The following is a 21,131-nucleotide window of genomic DNA, read 5'->3' on the forward strand; positions in this document are numbered from 1 at the left end:
TGTGCCTGAGCTTGTTTAAAATGGACTGAGGTAACATGGAAAAAGGTCCTGTGGTTAGACCAATCAAAGTTTGCCATTCTTTTTGGAAATCATGGACTCATCTGGGCTAAAAAGGAGAGGGCCTATCCAAGTATCCAACCTATCCAACTTGTTTTAGTGCTCAGTTCAAAACCCAACATCTATGACGGTGTGGAGAAGCATTAATGCCTACAGCATGGGCATCTTGCACATTTGGCAAAGCACAATCAATTCTGAATGATGTATACAGGTTTTGAGCAACATATACTGCCATCCAGGCAATGTCTTTTCCAGGGACGACCTTGAATATTTCAGGAAAACAATGACAAAATGAATTCTGCACATAGTATTTCTCCATAGAGGAAGAGTCCAGATGCTAAGATGGCCTGTCTGCAGTCCAGATTTGTCAAATTAGGTGCATAATGGAATGGAAAGCATGACTAAGAATACTCCATACTGTTGAGCAACTGAAATCCTATATCGGGGAGTAATGGGACAACATTTCATTATCAAAACTGTAGCAAATGGTCTCCTCAGTTCCTAAACATTTATAGAATTGTGTTAAATGAAGAGGTGCAGCACAGTGGTAAACATGCTCCTGTCCCAACTTTTTTGGAAACATGTTGCTGGCATCAAATTCAAAATGAACATATACTTTCCATGAAATAGTCCACATTTTCATTTTCAACATTTGATATGTTGTCTATGTTCTTTTTGCTGCCAAATAATGGGTTTACAAGACTTGTATATTATCACATTCTGTTTTTATTTGCATTTTACACAACGTCCCAACTTTTGGGGTTGTACAATATATAATTCGCCATAAGGGCCATTACCATTCTAACATAATAACAGGTAGGCTAGGCTACATTGGCACAAAACGACGGGCAAGGGTGACACACATGATAGTAGTTTGGGAAATTTGGGAATAAATAGTTTCTAGGCCTATTTATTACCTGCGCAGTTACACAATTGGAACTCCCTCTAGTGGTCAATGACGAACATCACAGATGTTGTCAATTTCAGACCGAAACCATCGACATCTGACGGCTTGCTTTAGAGGTTCAACTATGGGGAAGAAAAATCGCTCAGGAACTGGGCGAAGAACAATTCTACAGCTCTCTCCACCTGGACATCGCGCAGGCACGTCGAGTGGACGAGAAGACGTGTTGGGATCAGGATCAGATGGTAGCTAATGTTAAGTTACTTCAGTAAAGATTATTGTTTTGTTGTGAATTATGCTGCGTTAGCTTATATGTGGTATTTGGTCTCAAATACAAGACCAGGCCTAAGATATTCAACAGCAGCTTGCAACGAGTGTTGCCGCTCCATGCTATTGTTTAGAAGCTAGCAGCTAATGTTAGCAAGTGACACAACTTAGCTGTGTTCATGCTAGGCCGCGATGTAGGAAGTTCAGATAGCCGAGTTCGTCAATGCAGATCGTTGCTAGCTAGCATGCGGACCACTCACAACTAGTTCTAACATTAGTGAATCGTTCGTAATCTATCGTTTAACAAAAGCTGCGGTGTAGACCACCGGTTACGCTTGAAGTTGGCTAACCTGAATCAGCACGCGATGATGTATTGAAAAGAATGCTGTGGTGGCTATTTGGGCCTCTTGTCAACGCCTAGCTTAGCTAACACTATGTAAGTTCCAATCTTTGCTGCTCTAGATTGTGCCCAATACCACTTATATTTATATATATGTATATTATACAAGTGACGTTTACTTCTAGTCTGTCCATAATGTACAGATGTTTTCTTAAAATTACATTAATGGGCGCAGAGTTATGCAGTTTGGCTAACGTTTACTAAACCGACAAGCTAGTCATGACCATTTTAGTGTAACGTAACATTTACGTTAGTGTTTTGTAATGTTATGCAAAAACCTGTTAATTTGGTAAACGGCGTTACGCATTTTTCAAATCAATGTGATTTTCAATCATTTTTACATTAATATAGATCTGTAGAAGCTATTTCGGCATTTCTCTGAAATCCATTGAGTAGTTAACAAGCTGATAAGTCAACGTTAACGTTACCTATGCATGGTTTTGCGAAGCAAGGCGCCGGGATGAAGCTGTGAATGTCTCACAAAGCCAACTAGCTGTAACATTGTAACATTTGGCCTCACTTGTTATTTTATCTATCAGGAAATGCATCAAAATAACCATTATATTTAGACATGTAGCAGTTAATTGTTATCTAACGTTGACAGTATTCTACGGTGTCGCGACAGCCTCTGGCATCGTTTGACGAAGAGCCTATAAAAAAGAAGTCGATGTTGTTAAATAAGAACAATGTGTTTTTCAGACGAACAAGAAGGTGATGGACAGGAAATCTTGAGAGAAACTATTAAAGAGATGAATACACCAGCAGTGAAAACCACACGTGAGTATCGCCACATCAACCCCTTCATTCTCCTCGAAGTGATTTCTCTCACCCCAAAGCCTGATGTCTCCTGGTTATTTCCTACGATAATCTAATCTTACTTTTGGTGCTTGCTAACGTTAGGGCACAATCATGCAATAATACACTTTTGTTATCCTTTCCTGAAAATAATAATAATAATAATAATAATAAAATAAAATGTAGGCTGTTTCATAGCCGAACAAAATGGTTGATGTAAATTATGAAAAGTATGTTTATCTGAGATTACTTCTATTTTCTTCAGAGGGTTTATCCCTTCTTGGGGCATATGAAGATAGTGATGAAGAGGATGAAGTGGATATCCAGCCATCTGCTCCAAAGACTAAACTCAACCAGTCAGCAGACATCGACAGCACCTTAGCTAATTTTATGGCTGTAAGTATGATTACACCATGTCATTTGTTGCACATCCTAACCTGCAAAAAGTAATTTCCTAGTAGCTCCTAATTGTTGTCTGCCATAGGTCTGATAGTGATTCAACCTCAACTGAACTTCAAGCGGAACTCCTGTTGTGTTCAACATGGGGCCCTGTTGTTTGAAGTTACAGAATACTGTCCATATGGGGGGGAAAACACATATGGTTTTGATATTTACATCCAGTTCAGTTGTTATCGACTATGTGTGATAAGATTTGTCTCTATGATATGATAAATAAAATAAACCTAGCACAAAAATACATCCTCAGGAAAGAAGATGCCGAAAAAGGAAACATTTAGCTGCACCAACAAATACATTATGTTGGTGTAGCCATAAACTCTCTATCTGATGTGGAAGGTATTCAAGAAAGACCGCAGTACATGATAAACCTTTATGCCTTGTTTGCTCGTATGTGGGTATAGTAAAGGAGTATATTATCGATCAACAATATGTTACCCATGCAAAAAATTTATGACGACCATGAGAATGACTGACAGTGACGGCCCTCACTAGTTCTTATTCCAACAAAACCGGCCCACTGAATTATGAGTCTGGCATTCCTGGTTTAATGGATTGGATTGAATTAGTAATTTGCTTGATGTTCCAATTCGTTTTCTGCATTATATAGATGGGAATTTTATGTTTTTTTTCCCCAGCCTGAGGGTCAGCATTTGTTTGTATGTCAAATTCGAAATTGTGTAGTTGATCAAATGAATTGATTACTCGTCAATTATTACTTTCATTGAGAGTAAGAATACAACATGGTTAAAAATACAACATGATGGAAATATAACAATGATTTTGGTGCATTTTGTTTTGCAATAATACCCTGCTTTTGTCGCACCCCTTTTCCCACCGGTAACTGTTGTGTGCATTATTTCTTTTGCATGTATATTTTTTAATGTGTTTTTCAGTTGAATTGAGCTTAAGTTTAAAATTAAATTTAATTCACTTTTTTTTTCAAATTGGATTGGGATCTCAACATCAAACTAATCATGATCTGATCAGTGTTTGATACCCAGGGAGTTGCTTTGGATAAATGTAAATGCAAATGTCATGTCATGTGCAGGAAATTGATGCCATAACTACGCAGCCAGCTCCACCAGATGAGGCTCCTGCTGAGAGCACTGCTCCAGCCCCTACTCCACCACGCCCCGAACCCAAACCAGAGCAGCAGACACATGAGCAGAACGGAGAAGCTCAAGCGTTCCAGTACAACACGCAGTATTCACTGGCTGGTGGTGAGTGCAGGAGGCAGTACTGTAGGCAGGCCATTCCACTTCAACTTGTTTGAAGACTATTCCGGCCATGATGAAAGATTAAAGCAAAACTTCAATGGATTTTATACTCAAAAATGTACTTCAGCATAATTATGCAAGGATCTAAACGGACAGTTTCAGGAAAGGATTGACATGATTGACTTTGCATTTCTTTGCATGATGCAAGATGGCTAACAATGTGGGGAAAGAAGAATGTGGGGGTAAATGTGTACATAGTTTGGCTTTGCTATAACAAAGCGGAAGCCAAAAAGTCATGGGTTTGATTCCTGTTACTTAAAGGAGAATTCCGGTGTGATTGACCTAAAGTGTATTGAAACATGATACCGAGTGTGAACGTATGTCTCATAGCCCATCTCGGCTTGTCCCCTGCACTCCAAAATCTGGCGCTAGTTAGCCGATGCTACCAACAGCTTTTTCAACAGTGGTGCTTCGGCATCGGGCTAGCCATGCAAATAAATCACTGTTTTACACTCATTTACGAGGCTCAATGTATCTCCACACTGTCTGGTCACTCAATGTCTCGTTTTAAATGTCAGGGCCCTCGGAAGTCTACCAATGAAGTGTGGAGATACATTGAGCCTCGTATATGGGTGTAAAACAGTGATTTATTTGCATGGCTAGCCCGATGCCGAAGCACCACTATTGAAAAAGCTGTTGGTAGCATCGGCTAACTAGCGCCAGATTTTGGAGTGCAGGGGACAAGCCGAGATGGGCTATGAGACATACGTTCACACTCGGTATCATGTTTCAATACACTTTAGGTCAATATCACACCGGAATTCTCCTTTAACCACAAGTTGCTCCAGTGAGACTGTAATAGGTCTCTGTAAATGCATAATTAAATGGATAAAGATCAATACCCATCTTGCGTCATGAGTTTAAACTGTGGCAGTAGAATTACAGAAAGCAAAGTTTCCACTATCCTTCATGAAAATCTGGCCAGTAGATCTGAGGTGCAGTTGGCACAGATATGCTCCTTACGGAGTGCCATTCTAGTTTGCTCCTGTAGCTCTACAGAAAAGTGCTGTCCACACTTAAAACATGATTTCAATACCCAGGGAGCACACATGGAGCTGCAGCTGTACAGCTTGTTGGAGTGCATTTTGTCTAAGGTGCTTTGGATAACATCTGTCAATTAATGTCAATGTAAAAATGTTTGGTTTTTGCAGTTGGTGTTGAGATGGGTGATTGGCAGGAGGTATGGGATGAGAATACTGGGTGTTACTACTATTGGAACACCCAGACTAATGAGGTAGCATGGGAACTACCTCATTACCTAGCCCACCAGGTACAGGACCTACAGCATTACACAGACAGGTGAGTCCACAAGGCGGATAGAAGGTAAAGGTGTTGAGTTAAAATCACTGACTGCACCTTCAACTTGATTAGACTACATAACCTATTGTGAATAGTGCTTTGCAAAGTATGTTGTGTTAAGATGAGTTCCCCTTGTGGCTCCACAGCTCCGCAGTCAATGGGAATGGTGTATCGCAAACTGCAGCATATTACTCTGAACAACATGCGGCCGTTTCTGCCAGCGACCCAATCGTGAAGAAGGAGGCAAAAAAGAAGGTACGTTGTAGTATTGCTGAGTGGTTAAGCTCGGTTTTGTAGTGTGTTAACAATAAAATGGTACGAAAATCTATCATGATTATAGGGATTAGAGTGACAAATTCTCTTGGTTATTAATATTACAATGTGTTGATGTTCATAAAGTGCTGATGCACAAACTGAAGTTCTATGTTTAAAAACTCAAATGATATCAGCCAGGGGTGTAATTCTTCCGTTTTTAAACGGAATTCCGTTTGTTTGGACTTGAAAATGAGACCCACACAATTCGTAAAGACCCGATGAGTTTTTTTTAAGGGGGGGGGGGGTCTGTCGGTCAGAGGTAGGCTATATTTCTCTATAACACAGGCCATTGTTATAACAGGCCGCTGACAATGACGACGGGTTTTGTGCTTCACATCTTTCCGAATATCACGCCGCAACTAGTGGATTCCATTTACTAGTGGATTTCATTGAAAGTGAAAGTAGATGGGATGCGTTGATCAGCTGCGTTCTGAAGAATGCTTGATAAGTTCAGTGTGTGTGGCAAACTAGTTTCTCAGCAGAAGCAATGAAAGAAAGGTCAACAAATTGATTTAAAGACATCATGTATGAAGTTTTTTTTTCTCGTTTTGGCTTTGTATAGGGTTCGCTGTCAGGATTTTCCGATAATGAATCTCGTGATGCTTTAATTTCTGCGTGTGTAAGCTGTGCTTGCAGTTAGCTGTGACGGACTAGCCTAACCTTACAGGTTTTCATAGTTTTAACACACAAAGCCTGTCTACCTTAGGCCTACTACATTGTTTAGTTTACCTTGTCATTTACGCGTTTGTCCAGCCGTTCACCTCCGTGAACCTTGAGCCTCTTGTCTAAAACATATTTCAGGATGCCATCTAACCATGAGAACGTAACGTTATGGTGACGGTGCTAAGAGATCAAAGCTTTGGCATACTTAATAAACTTACTTAGATAAAAAGTCGCCAATTTAAAGGCGCAGTCCGCATTTTAATGTTACCTCTCCATTTAGTGTGTGTGCTTTTAAAACTAGTGTTGTAGCCGGTTAGCCTACACAATCCTGGTGCAGTTAAAACAGAGCCTACCATTTATTTATTTTAGGAGGAGAGGTGTAGGACCTACAGTGTTACTTTGGGAGGAGAGGAATCGATGTAATTTGATTCTCTTTGGAACTGAAATATCAACAACCTTCAAGTTGCAATCTCTTCAATCAGCATCAATATCAGTAGGCCTATCACATGATTCACTATTTTGTACGTAGGCCCAGAGGACTGTTAGGGGGCACGCTATATCATCAAGTAGGCCTATAGTAAATAATGTACTTAATGTTGGTTTAAGTTATAAACAAAACATGTTTTAAATGGAAAGAATCCATGGTTCTGCGTCACTGTTGGCAAAATGATTTAATGAATTAGTTTTCTTTAGGCCTTATAGGCTGTATTGTAATATGCTATAATGTTTGAAATATATGTATCTCAATGTATCAATACTTCCCGTAAAAGTCATCAGATGTCATCATTTAAAGGGTTATTTTTAAAAATGTTCTTCTGGGGGGGCATGCCCCCGGACCCCCCTAGCATATGCCCCAAATATATTTTCTTTAAGGCCCTTTTCTAGTGCCACCTTGCATAGGATTTCCCCCATGTATTTTATTTTTATGAAGTGTAGGTGATGGGTAAATTAATTATATATATATATATATATATATGTACGGTACGGTAGCCAACACTAAAGTACTCGAACCATCGGGGTTTTTTTTTGTTTGTTTAATTTCCTTTTAGGAAGTGATGGAGAGTGTTGTGGCCCTGACCAGTGAGGAGGAGGAGAGGAGAGGTGTTGCAGCCTCTCTCCTTGCACCATTAATTCCAGATGAGGTAAAAGAGGCGGAAGAGAGATGGAGGAAGAGAGTGATTGCTGTGGAAGGGAAGATGGACAACACAGATGGGGATGACGATGGTACCCACCCCTCTGGGTCACCAGCACCAAGAGACTTGGACAGCATCTCCTGTAGCAACCAGCCAAGCAGGAGTCCGTCACCAGTGAACTCGGAGGCAGAGGAAGACACAATAGAATTGGAGCTGGCTCTAGAGAGGAAAAAGGTTAGACATATATTTGGAGTCCAAAATGTAAAATTGATAAACTGTAAAATGGAAAGGACATGTTTTTGTAGCTGATAGAGCAGGGTCTTGAAAAATAATGTACATAGATACTGTATGATATTCTATGTACGTTCTGACTAGAGTGTCTGCTAAATGATTAGTTGTAAACGTACCTTTTGTTTTTTCAAAACTGTAGGCTGAGCTCCGTGCTCTTGAAGAAGGGGATGGCAGTGCTGGAGGCTCCAGCCCCTGCTCTGAAGCTAGTCAAGAAGGCCCCCACAACTTGGCCACCAAGAAGAAGTGGAAGACTTTCTTGCGTCCCCTGAGCCCAGACTCCACTAGCCGAAGCTCTGACAAGACTGGGTTGGACACACAAGAACAGAGTGACAGTAGTAAGAATAAATGCACTGATTTTGTGATATCTTGGTGTCTAATTAGATCTGGAATAACACCAAAATGTATATTTTATGAGCTTAAAGTAAGAGAAGGAGAAGGAAATTCTGTATTTCTGTCTTCAGTATAATCAAGGAAAAAAAACATTCTTTTTAGAAATAGCGTTTTAGAAATAGATACAATATCAACTCCTGCAGCACACTGGTTCTTTAAGCTGCACTCAAGCAGATTGGGTTGTGTGTGTGTCTGTGCTTGTGCAGTCGGTTCACTAATAGGTAGCATCATGAACCACGCTGAAATTATAACTACTGCATTCAAGGCATGTTTGTGCCTCTGTCTTAGCCTGGAAGTCAGCCCGAATTTATCCCACCCACAAAGTTTGAGGGCAGGAAATTTGGTCTGGAGTCACTCCATCAAGAAGTCTCTATGCTCAAATAGGATGTGTTCGGGCCAATCAGATCGTTTGGATTAGAGATGCACCGATAGATCGGCTGGTGACCGGAATCGGCCGATTTTCACGTGATCGGCCATGACCGGCGACCGGCCGGTCAGTCTGAGACATGCCGATTTTATCCCGGTCAAATGCACTGTTTTTCTATGCAGCAAACGCTGTGCTTTGCCATTGGCCTACTGCGTGGAATTTACTAAGCTGTCACTTCATTAGGCTACGTAAACATCGCTCATCACCGCCCGTCACTGCCGCTAATTGCGTGCCCACAGCTGAACCACAAGCGCTGCTGAACGGAGATAACTGATTGCGACATAAAAAATAATCAAAGTTTAGGGATCATAGGCTACATAATAAGATGTCAACAAGCAGCAACATACAGTAGCCCTAGTAGTTCTACTCCACTTAAAAAAAAATACTCGGAACTATTTACTGCACGTGGACTAGGGCTATGCCTTAAAATACCCTAGTAGATTGAGAAGTGGATGTCGTGAAAGTGAACAAATGATAGCCTATTAGAAAGGCAAACAAACGTTAAAGTTGCTTTTGACATAGTAGCCTACAATGAAGAAAACTGATGCTCTGAATACTGAATCAGCCGTCTCTGAAAGTTTATAGGCCTATAGCCTAATTGATGCATTTAACCGGAATTTGGATTTAATTTTTTCACGGCAAAACAGACGTGCACTGTTTTCATATATGGTGGAGCACCTAATCGCTATTAGCACTTCTCCTCCCCTGTGTTTGGTGATAGCCTAGGCTACAACCACTTTTCACTCGCCATCCCATAAATTCATCAATGCATATGAAAATATGTTACATGGTAGCATGTTAAATTGTCATGATACATTTGTTCTTATATCTTTAGTTGGATATTGGATGTGAGAAGAATAAAATGGGTGTTCCATAACTTAACTTAATCCATAATTTGATACTGCAACTAAAGTTAGACTTGAAGAAGAATCTGTCTGCTCACCAGTTCCATTTTTTTTTTTAACAGCCATTTCATTATTGATAAGTTGATTACATGTCTATATTAACATGTTCTATCAAAGAAAAGATAGAAAATAACTATTTGTGTGTGTGCTGTAAAATGGTTAGAAGAAATGAAATCGGAATCGGCTAAAATCGGTATCGGCAGGTCAAACTCTATGAAAAATCGGTATCAGCCCAGAAAATTGCAATCGGTGCATCTCTAGTTTGGATGGGTTGTTTATGATAATGGACAGATGAGCAACAGTGTAGCAGTCATCTACTTCAGTGGTTCTCAACCTTTTTTCAGTGATGTACCCCCTGTGAAATATTTTTTCAGCCAAGTATCCCTTAACCAGCGCAAAGCATTTTTAGTTGAGAAAAAAGACTTAAAACAGCACTGTGCCATCAGTGTCTAATTTATTAAACTTTGGAACTGATAAACACATACACATACAACTTATATTTTCCTGAAATATTTATTAAATAATTGTTTTTTAAGTATTTTTGCATGGATTCTAAGCTGTTTTTAGGGCATTTTCACTACCTTTATTAATAAGGATTTATTCTGGTCATTGTAAGTGCCACACACCCATATTATATATTGTTTATATGTTGTGATTTTTAAAGAATTAAAATATAAAAAGTGTATTATACAAATTCTTATATTTTGACATGTATCTCACCACAGCAAGCTCATAGCTCTACATGCATTTCATGTGTGTGTAGGGCAGACTGTCCTGAATCTGGCAATATCATTGCCATGGTGGAAGGATTCTCTGGGGCTAAGCAATTTACAGACATATGTGGTGTGCGCCTTACAGAAATTAATGCCATTTTTTTTATTTAGTGATTAAAAATGCCCTTTCTGCGCTCCATGTCTGTAACACGAACTGATCTGATCTGATCTGACCTGACTTGACCCGAGTTTACGTGTTGGCATTCTGCACTCATGGTTCTCTACAACTTTTTACTGCATTGCCATGAACAAAGTAAAGGCAAAAAAGGTGTTTCTTTGTCGAACAAATTGGGATTCAATGTGAGCCTTGAATTGGATGCCATGCAGGAATTTGCTAGGATCTCAAAACCGGATTATGAACATTCTTTGCCATAAAGAAACACACAATAGCGTTGGATTATAAACATGCTTTGCCACAAAAACAGACAAATACGTGAGGTAAATCGAGCTATATGAAGTTATTATTTTGCTGTCACTTCGTCTGTTTTATAACCCAGAAGGATGTACTTGGTATCAATGGATAGCCTTGTGTCTCCTCTTTCATCTGATATGCTTGCGTTCTATCTATGCGTTCACGGGTTCGCGAGTAATTCAAACGAGAGTAATGGGTGCGCAGGTGAACGCAGAGAAGTATAGACTGTAAATATGATGCAATTTTGATTTAATTTCATGATTTGTTTTAATCTTCATACTTTAACGTACAGACAAGTGCGTGGTCTTGTTGGAAAGCCCCACTTCTGCTCTGTCACGCAATAAAGGCTTCATCTCGCTGCTATGAACAGCGGAGCAATGTAACAGAGAAGAAAGGGTGTGTTTTTTGACGCACGTTGCGTCAATCGGCTTCTAAGGGTTAAAATCTCACGTACCCCCTGGAGTGCCTTCATGTACCCCCAGGGGTACGCGTACCCCCATTTGAGAACCACTGATCTACGTCACCTTAGCACGCTTGAGTTGATTTAGTTGAGAACAAAATCGCTGCCACTGGAGAAACGAGATGATTAGATTCTGTCATAGCCTCTGTTCTACAAGATATTTGACAGCGCAATAACTTACGAACAGAAAACAGTGATTAAGGCATTTGACATCCTCAAATGGGGTGGGGTAAATTCGTGTTGGCTTTCGGGCAAGGTTGAAACACTCACCATAATCAAATCCAAATGATTCTGACAAAAAACTGTCTGAGCCAGGCTACCTCAGTACCTCTATCTTCGCAATGAACAATCCTTGGCTTATTAATAGACATCTGTCTCAAAATGTAAGCATTTACATCAACAGCATACAACATTTATCCATGTTGCCCGCATGGTATTGATACATCTACTGTCTTCTGTCCAGCACATTCCAAATCTTTGGACAAGCCCGATGAAGATGACAAGGAGAAGGTTATCTCCAGATTGCAGCCCAAAGAAGAGGAAGAGCCTGCAGACCTCAAGGTAGATCTCATCATCGCTTGGTTTGTTTATAGCACTGCAGTAAGAGTGGTTGCACGCCTTTGTCATATTTTGTTGGGGTGTACTGAATCTATGACATGTTTCGGTCTAATGATGCTTTCTGAACCCTGCCTTAGTACATAGGGACTTCTAAGTTTAACACACTCAAACTCAATATGATCTCACTAATACAATTCATGCATATCACCAGACACCTGTCTGTACATAATTTTATTGATGCATTATTGAGTCTTGAAAATTCTACATATTGTTCGGTTGATTTAGTGGGCATATGCAACATACAACTTTAACGGTTGGGCAATGGTAGTCTATAGCAGGGGCGTAACCAGAAATGTGCAATTTACATGTGAGCCTGTGAGATTTTGCCTGACCTAAAGTGACCTGTATGTCAAACATAACACTTTTTTCTTACTTTTATGATCTCATTAAAACATTGCCTAATAGCAGTTTCAGGCTTGATGGTGTTTTAAGCCCCCACCGTTGACTTCAAGGCAGCGCTGCGACCGTCGACTTCAAGGCACCTAACCCTAACCCTAGTGCCTTCCATGCAGCGCTTCCTGGAAGACGATGTTGGGGGCTTAGACCCAGGGCTTGTTTCAGACGTTGTATCAATTACTGGTTTAATTTACTATCTCTTTAGTAATGTGATGGATTCAAGAATTAATCAAATTAATTCTTAATTTTACACTACAATGGTTTCTTCTGGTTTGCTTGCTAACCAGAATTTATTTCTAAATTCAGCATTTATCAATAACGGTAGTGGAAATAAGAAGGTAACTATGTAACTTTGTTGTTGATTCGTATCTTATTCTCAGTTCCAGATTGGAGAGCTTGCTAACACTTTAACCAGCAAAATGGAATTTTTGGGGATCAACAAAAAGGCCATATCTAACTTTCAACTCCTTTTGCTACAGACAGAGGTGAGCTGTTGTCAAGACACTGGTTGAATAGTAGGGATGCTCCGATCAGTCTGCTGCTGATCATTATCGGCCGATATTCACTCAAAATAGTTTGATCGGAGCACTCTCTGAAGACCGATTGGAAAAGCCGACCAAATGACGCAAAATTCTGGACTCTCTACACTGCGCCCATTTCATTCACTAAAAATGATGGCCTGCGAGTGGAAAAAAAAATTTAGTCGCACTGGTGTGAATTACCATGTAGGCTAAATGTTTGTCTACAAAATTCACTGCAACATAGAAAAACACTACTGGTTTGAACCATAGAATGACGTCACAAATGTAGCATAAAAACTGCACCTCCCATCAATGTTAAGTTTTCCATTACTTTACTTGAAGTTTCTCAATCGCTAGTTATTGGCTGGAATATGCAAAATATAGCGTTATAGCTGTAGCGAACAGGGACTACTGCTATCCAGCATTGGCAAACTCAAGAAAAAAACCTCACGATAGCCCGTTTCCAATGAAAAGCCCAGGGGTTTGGGGACAGGGTTCCCCAAATAGTTTGGCCTAAGGGCCAAATTATGTCAAGTACTGTATGCCAAAACAAGGGCCAAAGCATCCAGGATTAAACACTCATACACCTGCAAACATGTAAACATTGAAAAATAATCATCCTAACACTAAGTTCTATATCTGAAAACATTTGAAAGCAAAATTGTGACAATATGATACATGCCCAAATGATCTTTATACTAAAATAATTAGAGTTTAGGGGGAAAGCCAAAGCTTCAGCAAAAGTACATTAATGAAAAAATATTTTGCCAATGTCAATGTAAGTTAGTGTCTGTGAAAACAAATCATAAAAATGACTTATTGTGCCATTGTGTGTGCAGAGCTAATGAGATTAATAAAGATTTTGGAATGGGCTAGGCCTAAGGCAAAGAACGGACATGATTATTAGTTGATTAGTTTGCTAGTTTACAGTTGATGTCATTGTTGCTAAACCCAAATCCTTTAGCTTTCTACGTTTGATTCTGCTCTTGTTACCTTGCTGGAATAAACACATATCAGGCCTACATTATCAAGAATATTATTTATAAACAGATACATTGCTTAAATTAAAGAACCTGTTATGGGGTCATTTAAAATAAATATCTTTGATTAGGCTATGCTGGGTTTTGTGGAAGGGAAAATGTTGTAGTAGTAGGCGGCCTGCAGTATGGAATTAGATGGATCACAATGGACATTTGGATTTGCCACAGATGGATTCACAAATGTATTACATTTTGCAGGATACTTGATAGACAGACTAAATGAATATATGAGAATTCATGATATTAAAATAAAACTGACCAAAAATAAAGTAGGCATTAATATGCTTAAATTTTGTTTCCTTTAAATGTTGTCAGTCATTCTTAATCCATTGCACCTGGTGGCTGCAGTGTAATGTTACATTATGTGTAAGTTGTTAAGTGCAGGACTGTATGCCTAAATTTGCTAACTTTGGCACAAGTGCTCCTGGAAAAACAAAGTTAATGTAGAGCTCTGCACTCTCTTTCTATGCCCATCCTGTGATAGGTAATCGTTATCGGCAGATGCTGATTTCAGTGATCGGCCCCAGAACTGATCGGAGCATCCCTGTTGAACAGACATTGTTAAATTATTTCAGATATTGCAGTTTTGACATTCCCACTTCTCCACCCCTCCTTCTTTTTCCCCTCCCTACTCTTCTGTTTGTTATGTTAAAACCATTGCTTCCTCCTCCTCCTCCTCCTCCTCCCCCTCCCTGTCCCCTCTACAGACGCGCATAGCAGACTGGCGAGAGGGTGCGTTGAATGGATCCTACCTCCGGCGCAGGCTGCAGGAAGCTGCCGAGCATATAAAACATTATGAACTTAACGCCGCCCCTAAAGGCTGGTCCTGCCACTGGGACAGGTACGCGTTCCTTACCTTTCACATCTTTCACCCCTCCCCCGAACCCTCCGCCCCTCCCGTACAACTGTGACCTCTGATATGATTGCCCTTGATAGCGGGCAGAAAGTAAACCCTGACCACGATGTGCTCACATACCTAAAAGGGGAGTGTCAACGAACGGTGGATTTTTCAGAGACACTTGAGGTGGTGGTGGTGGTGGTGGTGGTGTGCTCTAGCTGACGTAAGGGAGCATCAAAAATGGCTAGCCTTCTTGGCCAAGCAGAACAGAGAGGAACCCCCTAGACTGTCCTTTCGTGTGTCAGAGGACAGAATTTTTGTGGTAGCTCGTAGCAGAGGTGGTTGCGCGTGCGAAAGCTTTGCACTTTGCAGGACTACTGCCCCCCCACAAATGCAGGAGATTGGGTTACACTGAGTGACTTCCTGGAAGAGGGGCGTGTCACAACCGAAGACTGCCTTGACGTGGAATCCAACAGGTCAGACAAATTCTCTTACATTGTTTCATACTGCTTTTACATGATGCCATTGTAAAGAAAAAAATCTCCTGTTGCCCCCCCCTGCGCGTTTTGAAGATGCTTTCTCTCGGCATCTTGGGGGACTGTGTGCTTGTCTGTGTGAGTATGATTTCAAACTGACTGTGTGATGTCAACAAACTTTGAACATGTTATGTCAATCAGCTTTTCAGGCCCTCCAGGGAAATGTTTTTTTTTTTTTTTCTTCATTATTATTATTATTTTGGTTAATTTAAAAAAAGAAAAACATTAGAGGGTGGGTTGCCAATTGGTATCCCCAGCATCCTTACCCCGATCCTCCTGGCTCCTATGTTGGGCTGGAACATACCCTCTCAGCACATCCTACACTTCAACCACAGTTCAGTGGGGTAATACAGACACCCCCTTATTCTCCTGCTCTGGTGCAAGTGGTTGGTTGGGAGTGCAGCTTTTGAGATGCACCTGTGTCTCTGTCTCTCCACCTCTAGAGAACAAAGGCGATACTTCTATGTGAATGACCGGACCAATGCCTCCCAGTGGGACTTCCCCATGGTGGAGGAAGAGGAAGAGGAAGAGGGGAACAAAACCGCCAATTCCAGCACCCAGCAAGATGGAGCAGCACTGACCAACTCCACCAGTGCACTGACAGGTGCAGACCAGTTTGGGGGCACGCTCCACTGATGTGTTAACACATGTTGCAGTCATATATGAATCCGTTATTTTATGTGAGAAATGCTTTTGAAAGTTTATAATTAACATTCCCCTCATCTATTGCCTTAGCACCGACATCCTACTGGCCAATGGCTCCAACCTCGCAGCCCCCCCAGCCTCCACAGCCACCTCTGCCTCCAGAGGACCCCCCCCCTCCCTCTGAGGCTCCGCCGCCTCCCCCGCCACCCCCAGAGTCGCCTCCCCCTCCTCCCCCTCCCCCCCTCAGTGATGATGGAGAGATCGAAGAAGTGGAGATGGAGGATGAAGAAGGAGAGCCACCAGCCCCGGGAACAGAAGACAGCAAGGTCTGTCTGTGCTCTAATAATCTTAGCTCAAGTTCCTAAGATGAGGTTTATGCAGGCTTATTATCACATTAGCGAAATGTGTGCTGCGGCAACCATTTTCCTGGACTCTGTCTGATTTGTCAAGCAATGACCCTGGGATTGAAAATCCAGGTGATGCAGTAAATTTCGTATCTATGTCAAGTTGATTAGCTTGACATAACGCAGAGGTATGATGTTATTGCAACGCTACTAGGGGTAGACTGGGACCATTTATAAAGGTGTGCCTGTCTTCCTGTAGGTCAATTGGTTGAACATGGTGTGAACAACACCAAGGTCATGGGAAGCATACCTACTGATCAGAGTTTTCATATTTGTACCATACTTTAGGAAATTTTGATAAGACTCAACAAAATGATTGTGTTCTTGTGTTTGTGTGTTGCAGGCTGCAGAAGCAGCAGCCTCATTGGGAATCACGGTCAAAGCTCAGAAACGCAAAGCCCCTGGCAGTGGGCAGACAAACAAAACAGTCACCATTGGGAGCAGTGCTGTCCTTTATACCCAGTCATCTACCATAGCAGGTGAGGGTCGTCATGAAGTGTTAATGAGCGTACAATAGGTCCTGACAGGCTATATTGCCAGATTAAGGTTGTAGTCTATAGCTACACAACATTTCTGGAGTGCTTACCCATATAGCCATGGTTGACTCCGCTTTAAGCAAATAAAAGTACAGATTATTGGTTGAAAATGTATGGTAAAATGCAAAGCTCCAGCTAGACAAATGGCTCTTACCATGTCATTCCCAATATCACCGTTATCATAACTAAGTAATCTTAAATCTGAAATGTACGTTTGAAGTTAATACACTTTCATTTTATTATTTAGATAATTAACAAGATTCAGAGAAACGGACAAGTAGTTCTACAATTTGAATATTTCTAGTTGTGGCACACAAGCTGCAGTATTGCACTGTTCTCATGGGCTGTTTGTGCTGCTGCAGTATTGCACTGTTCTCATGGGCTGTTTGTGCTGCTGCAGTATTGCACTGTTCTCATGGGCTGTTTGTACTCTGCAGCTCCTGTGCTGGCTGGAGGGGCCTACTGGGGAGTGTCTGCTGCAGCTGTGCTCCCTGAGGCCGCTGCTCCCCCAGCTCCTCCAGCTCAAGCCCCGCCTCCAGCCTCCCAGCTGCCAGCTGCTCCGGAACTAGAGACGGCCAAGGCAGTGCCGGTGGACAAGACCAAGAAGTCTAAGAAGGAAAAGGTGTGTGTTTGTGAATGGATGAGAATGACTGGGATTTGCCCTGCAGCTACTGAGTTAGTGTTCACACACAGTTGCGTGCGTTGCAGTGCTGGAGACGCAGCTCGTCCACTTTACATGGGCTTACATCATCCGACGCCCAACTGAATTGTGGGTCCGTTGCATCTCGTTGCTCCTGTCGCCCCCGTCGAAAAGTTCAACTTTTGCTGCACTGACGGAGAGCAACGGAAGGCACCAGCCAATCAAATTACAGTTATAGGCCTACTTCAAGCCATTTGCATACAGGGTACCCGCGGAGTCTTAAAAGTATTAAAAAGTATTACATTTCATTTTCCTAAATTAAGGCCTTAAAAAGTATTGAATTTCACCTCAAAGTCTGGAATTTTTTCACGGAGGTCTTAATTTTTCAAATGATCAGTAGATTTAGTCTAATATCCTCACGTAGCGTAAATCACAAGGATTAAAGTTCTCCGTCGTACGACGGATTTCCGTCAATTTGATTTTAGAAATGTCATATTTGAGATCGATGCAGATCCGGTGAGAAAAAAAATAGGGGGGGGGGGGGGGGGGTCGGTCTGTCTGTCTATCACCTTTTCTTTTCCTTTTTTTAAGGCAACTACAAATATTAGGTCCGATGAATGTGTGTGATGGGTGATGGTAAATGTTTAAAGACCTAATAGTGTTCTTGAGAACTTTCTGTGCCTCAATCAGAGATCGCTCAAGAAGATACGTCAGCCATGAGTTTCGCTTTGTTTATGTTGTAGCTACACGCTTGTCTCATTGGCCTGGGGCGGTTGCTTAAAAATTTATAGTGACACAATCGAGACAGCTGATGAGGTTGCCCAATCTGTTTAACTTTTTTGGATATGCTATTGTGAGCTCTATGTGCGAATTTGGAGGCTGTGTTCTTTCCAATCATCAATGTAGACAATTTCTTACTATCGCGAACTCTTGTCAGGGGAGGTCATTCATTTTGGGTGTCACCTATGACTTGAACAGATAGCCTGCTATGCCACCCGAAGTACTATTATTGTTACAGTTTTTAATCAATGCAACTAACATTATGTGTAAAGCGACGCAATATAAACCGTAGCACAGACAGCCTTGTAGCCTATTTTGCTTAGGCCTCACTTTTAATGACAGTAGGTTGTGAGCGTATGTTGACAAAAAAATAACCATGCAATTAAAATAGTCAACTTAAAACTTTGCTATTATAGCACAAAACCATAACCAGTAGGCCTACCAGAACCTCTCATATTAGCATCATGATTTGTGTACGTTTATCTATGGCTTATTTGAGGTTTAAATAAGCTGTGAGGCTTATTAAGCCAACCAGTGGTCGTTCTTACCAGCTCATGTTTACATACATTTAAGTGAAATATTTAAATTGTGTGTCACATTCTACCCATAACAAACTAACATTTATTTTTCATATTTTAAATGTGGCATAGCAGCTATTGTGCCACAAAATGACAGAAGAAAATCCATGGCCCATAGTGCTATGTTAGTAGTTAGCCCTAGTTTTGTTTACCATCTTGCGGGCAACGTCTGTCCTTGTTTTGCCATTTTCAGTTGCAAATATTCAGAGCATGATGTTATTTATGATCTGTTTATAAATATTGCTAATGTTGTCAAACAGTTGAGCATCTATATTGAACATGATAACGCATTTTGGGCACTTGTCAGGCATCTTTTTCGGGCAGAACTATGCTTGCGCAAGGCTTCACGGCATCAAGTTCGTTCCAGCTACAAGATCACAACAGATAATTGGCACGATGTATTCACACCATACCCCATGATTGGCATGATGTATTCACATGGTGGCGGAATATGTGTAGACGACTGCCTGTTTGCGTTAGGAACTAACCCCATACATTTCTGGGAGATTCTTTGAGTGCTGTCTCCATTAGAAAGTCTCTGCTCTTATCTTGTCTCTGAGTCCGGCACACTGCTAAGGTTTTGGTTGAAGACACACCTATGTATTGTATGCTTTAGTCTTATTTGTGCCTCATACTCCCATAGTTATAGGTCAACCTAAGAAAATAGTGTCTTAACTTCCCCAGTTCTCCCTTACTAGAGCTAAATGCTACTGAGAAGATAGGATGATTATGCTGTATTAAAGTTAGACATCACATTAATTTGTTTGTAGACAAAGAAAAGCAAGACTAAGATGCCATCCTTAGTGAAGAAGTGGCAGAACATCCAGAAAGAGCTTGATGAGGAGGAGAAGAGCAGCTCTAGTGATGAAGACCGTGACCAGTTGAACAGCCGGCGCATTGAAGAGTGGAAGCACCAGCAACTCCTCACGTATGCATTTTCCCGCCTTTATTACCATAGAGAGAGATTCAGATAATGGAAATGGAATTACATTGTGGCAAAGTGGCACTTAGTTGTGGTGGCTGAATGACTAATTTCATGTTCAACTGGCATGTTCAATTTTGCAGGGGGAAGGCAGAGAAAAACGCTAACTTTGAGGTCCTACCCGACGACTGGAGGGAACGCCTGCTGAAGAAAAGGAAAATGATGCAGAGTTTGTAAAACTGAAAGCCAGATGAAATTGCTCACATACTTGTACTAATAATCAGTGGACTCTTTCTGTGGCCTGCTCAAGTCACCCAACGTATCTTAAGGATATGCCTGAAGAAATCTGAATGTTCCGTTTACTGTATATAACTGTTTAGTGTCCATCAGGCATTAGAGCCCTATTCAAGTTACTTATGGCTCCTAGTCTTTTATGCAGTTGGTATGCCATACTCATGAAGCAATTGATTATTTTTTTCTACAGGGTTCCATTACCTTTTACACATACACATACACACACACACACACACTCCACATTGGTTTGAAGTAATATCTCTTTGGTGATACTTTTATTAGTACAACTATGACGTTAAAGGTAAACGAGGACCAGTTTAACACTCACTATTGCTACATGCAGTGATTTCTCGTCAATTACAATAGTACATTAACAAGCTTTGTCTGGAAATCATAACTGTTTTCACAGATATATCACGTAATTCCATTATCCACTTTCAAATGAACAAAATGTATCAAGCAACTTCTATATGTGCCAATGCCTGCTGGAACCATTTTTTTTCTGTCCATTTCCACCTTATAACACCAAGACCGCAAAGGATGTTATTTTAGTGGACACTGACATTGTATGTCTCACATTATACTCTATTTACAGTAAGATAACTTGTGTTATTAAAAATGCCAAGAAACATTTTTTAATGTGTAAATAACGATAAAGTTTTTGCCACTTCTGTTAACCTTATGTGCATTGTATTTATTTTTAAGATGGGGCACCTAGAGTGATGCATTTGAGATTTTGCTAAATAATTTTTTGGAATAAACTTGTTCTTGAGGAGGCAATAAGAAATGCGTGTGCATGATGTAATGCATTAACATGCTGGTAAAATTCTGAATTTGCCCACCTTCACTCAAAATATTGCCTTTTATTGATTGAGGACCGTGTAGGGGCCAACCTGACATGAAAGGGCAGATTATTCCACAGTTGTAGGGCTACAGCTGCAAAAGTGTGATTTCCTCGATATTTGAAATTAGTTTTGGGGATAGTTAGGTGGGGGCTTGACCTTTCAAAGATGTAAGTTAACTGTAAGATTCTTAGGTTAATCCTATAATGTACTGGGAGCCAGTGAAGGGAGGCTTGAATGGGTTCATGCATTTGCAAGGAAGCAAAGGAGAAAAGGTAGATTTGATCAGAGGTTATTTGTTTGGCAAATGCTAG

At 40.9% G+C, this 21,131-nt stretch overlaps 1 protein-coding gene across 2 annotated transcripts; it reads left to right on the top strand.

The window, feature by feature from the left end:
* Positions 1–1,029: 1,029 nt before the first annotated feature.
* On the top strand, positions 1,030–20,652 carry fnbp4 (formin binding protein 4). 2 transcript variants are annotated; one of them, XM_042108754.1, is made up of 17 exons: positions 1,030–1,206; positions 2,328–2,405; positions 2,689–2,819; positions 3,931–4,102; positions 5,311–5,458; positions 5,605–5,713; positions 7,486–7,803; positions 8,000–8,195; positions 11,691–11,788; positions 12,622–12,726; positions 14,510–14,643; positions 15,620–15,780; positions 15,912–16,147; positions 16,569–16,704; positions 17,199–17,383; positions 19,530–19,687; positions 19,825–20,652. In XM_042108754.1, the coding sequence occupies exons 1-17, from the start codon at positions 1,089–1,091 to the stop codon at positions 19,916–19,918; spliced, it is 2,577 nt and encodes an 858-aa protein (XP_041964688.1). In that variant the 5' UTR covers positions 1,030–1,088; the 3' UTR covers positions 19,919–20,652. The 2 variants fall into 2 exon arrangements, with proteins under 2 accessions (XP_041964688.1, XP_041964689.1); XM_042108755.1 differs by lacking the exon at positions 1,030–1,206 and adding an exon at positions 1,471–1,664.
* Positions 20,653–21,131: the final 479 nt, after the last annotated feature.

Source organism: Alosa sapidissima, chromosome 11, assembly GCF_018492685.1.
Source record: "Alosa sapidissima isolate fAloSap1 chromosome 11, fAloSap1.pri, whole genome shotgun sequence".
NCBI classification, from domain to species: Eukaryota; Metazoa; Chordata; class Actinopteri; order Clupeiformes; family Clupeidae; genus Alosa; species Alosa sapidissima.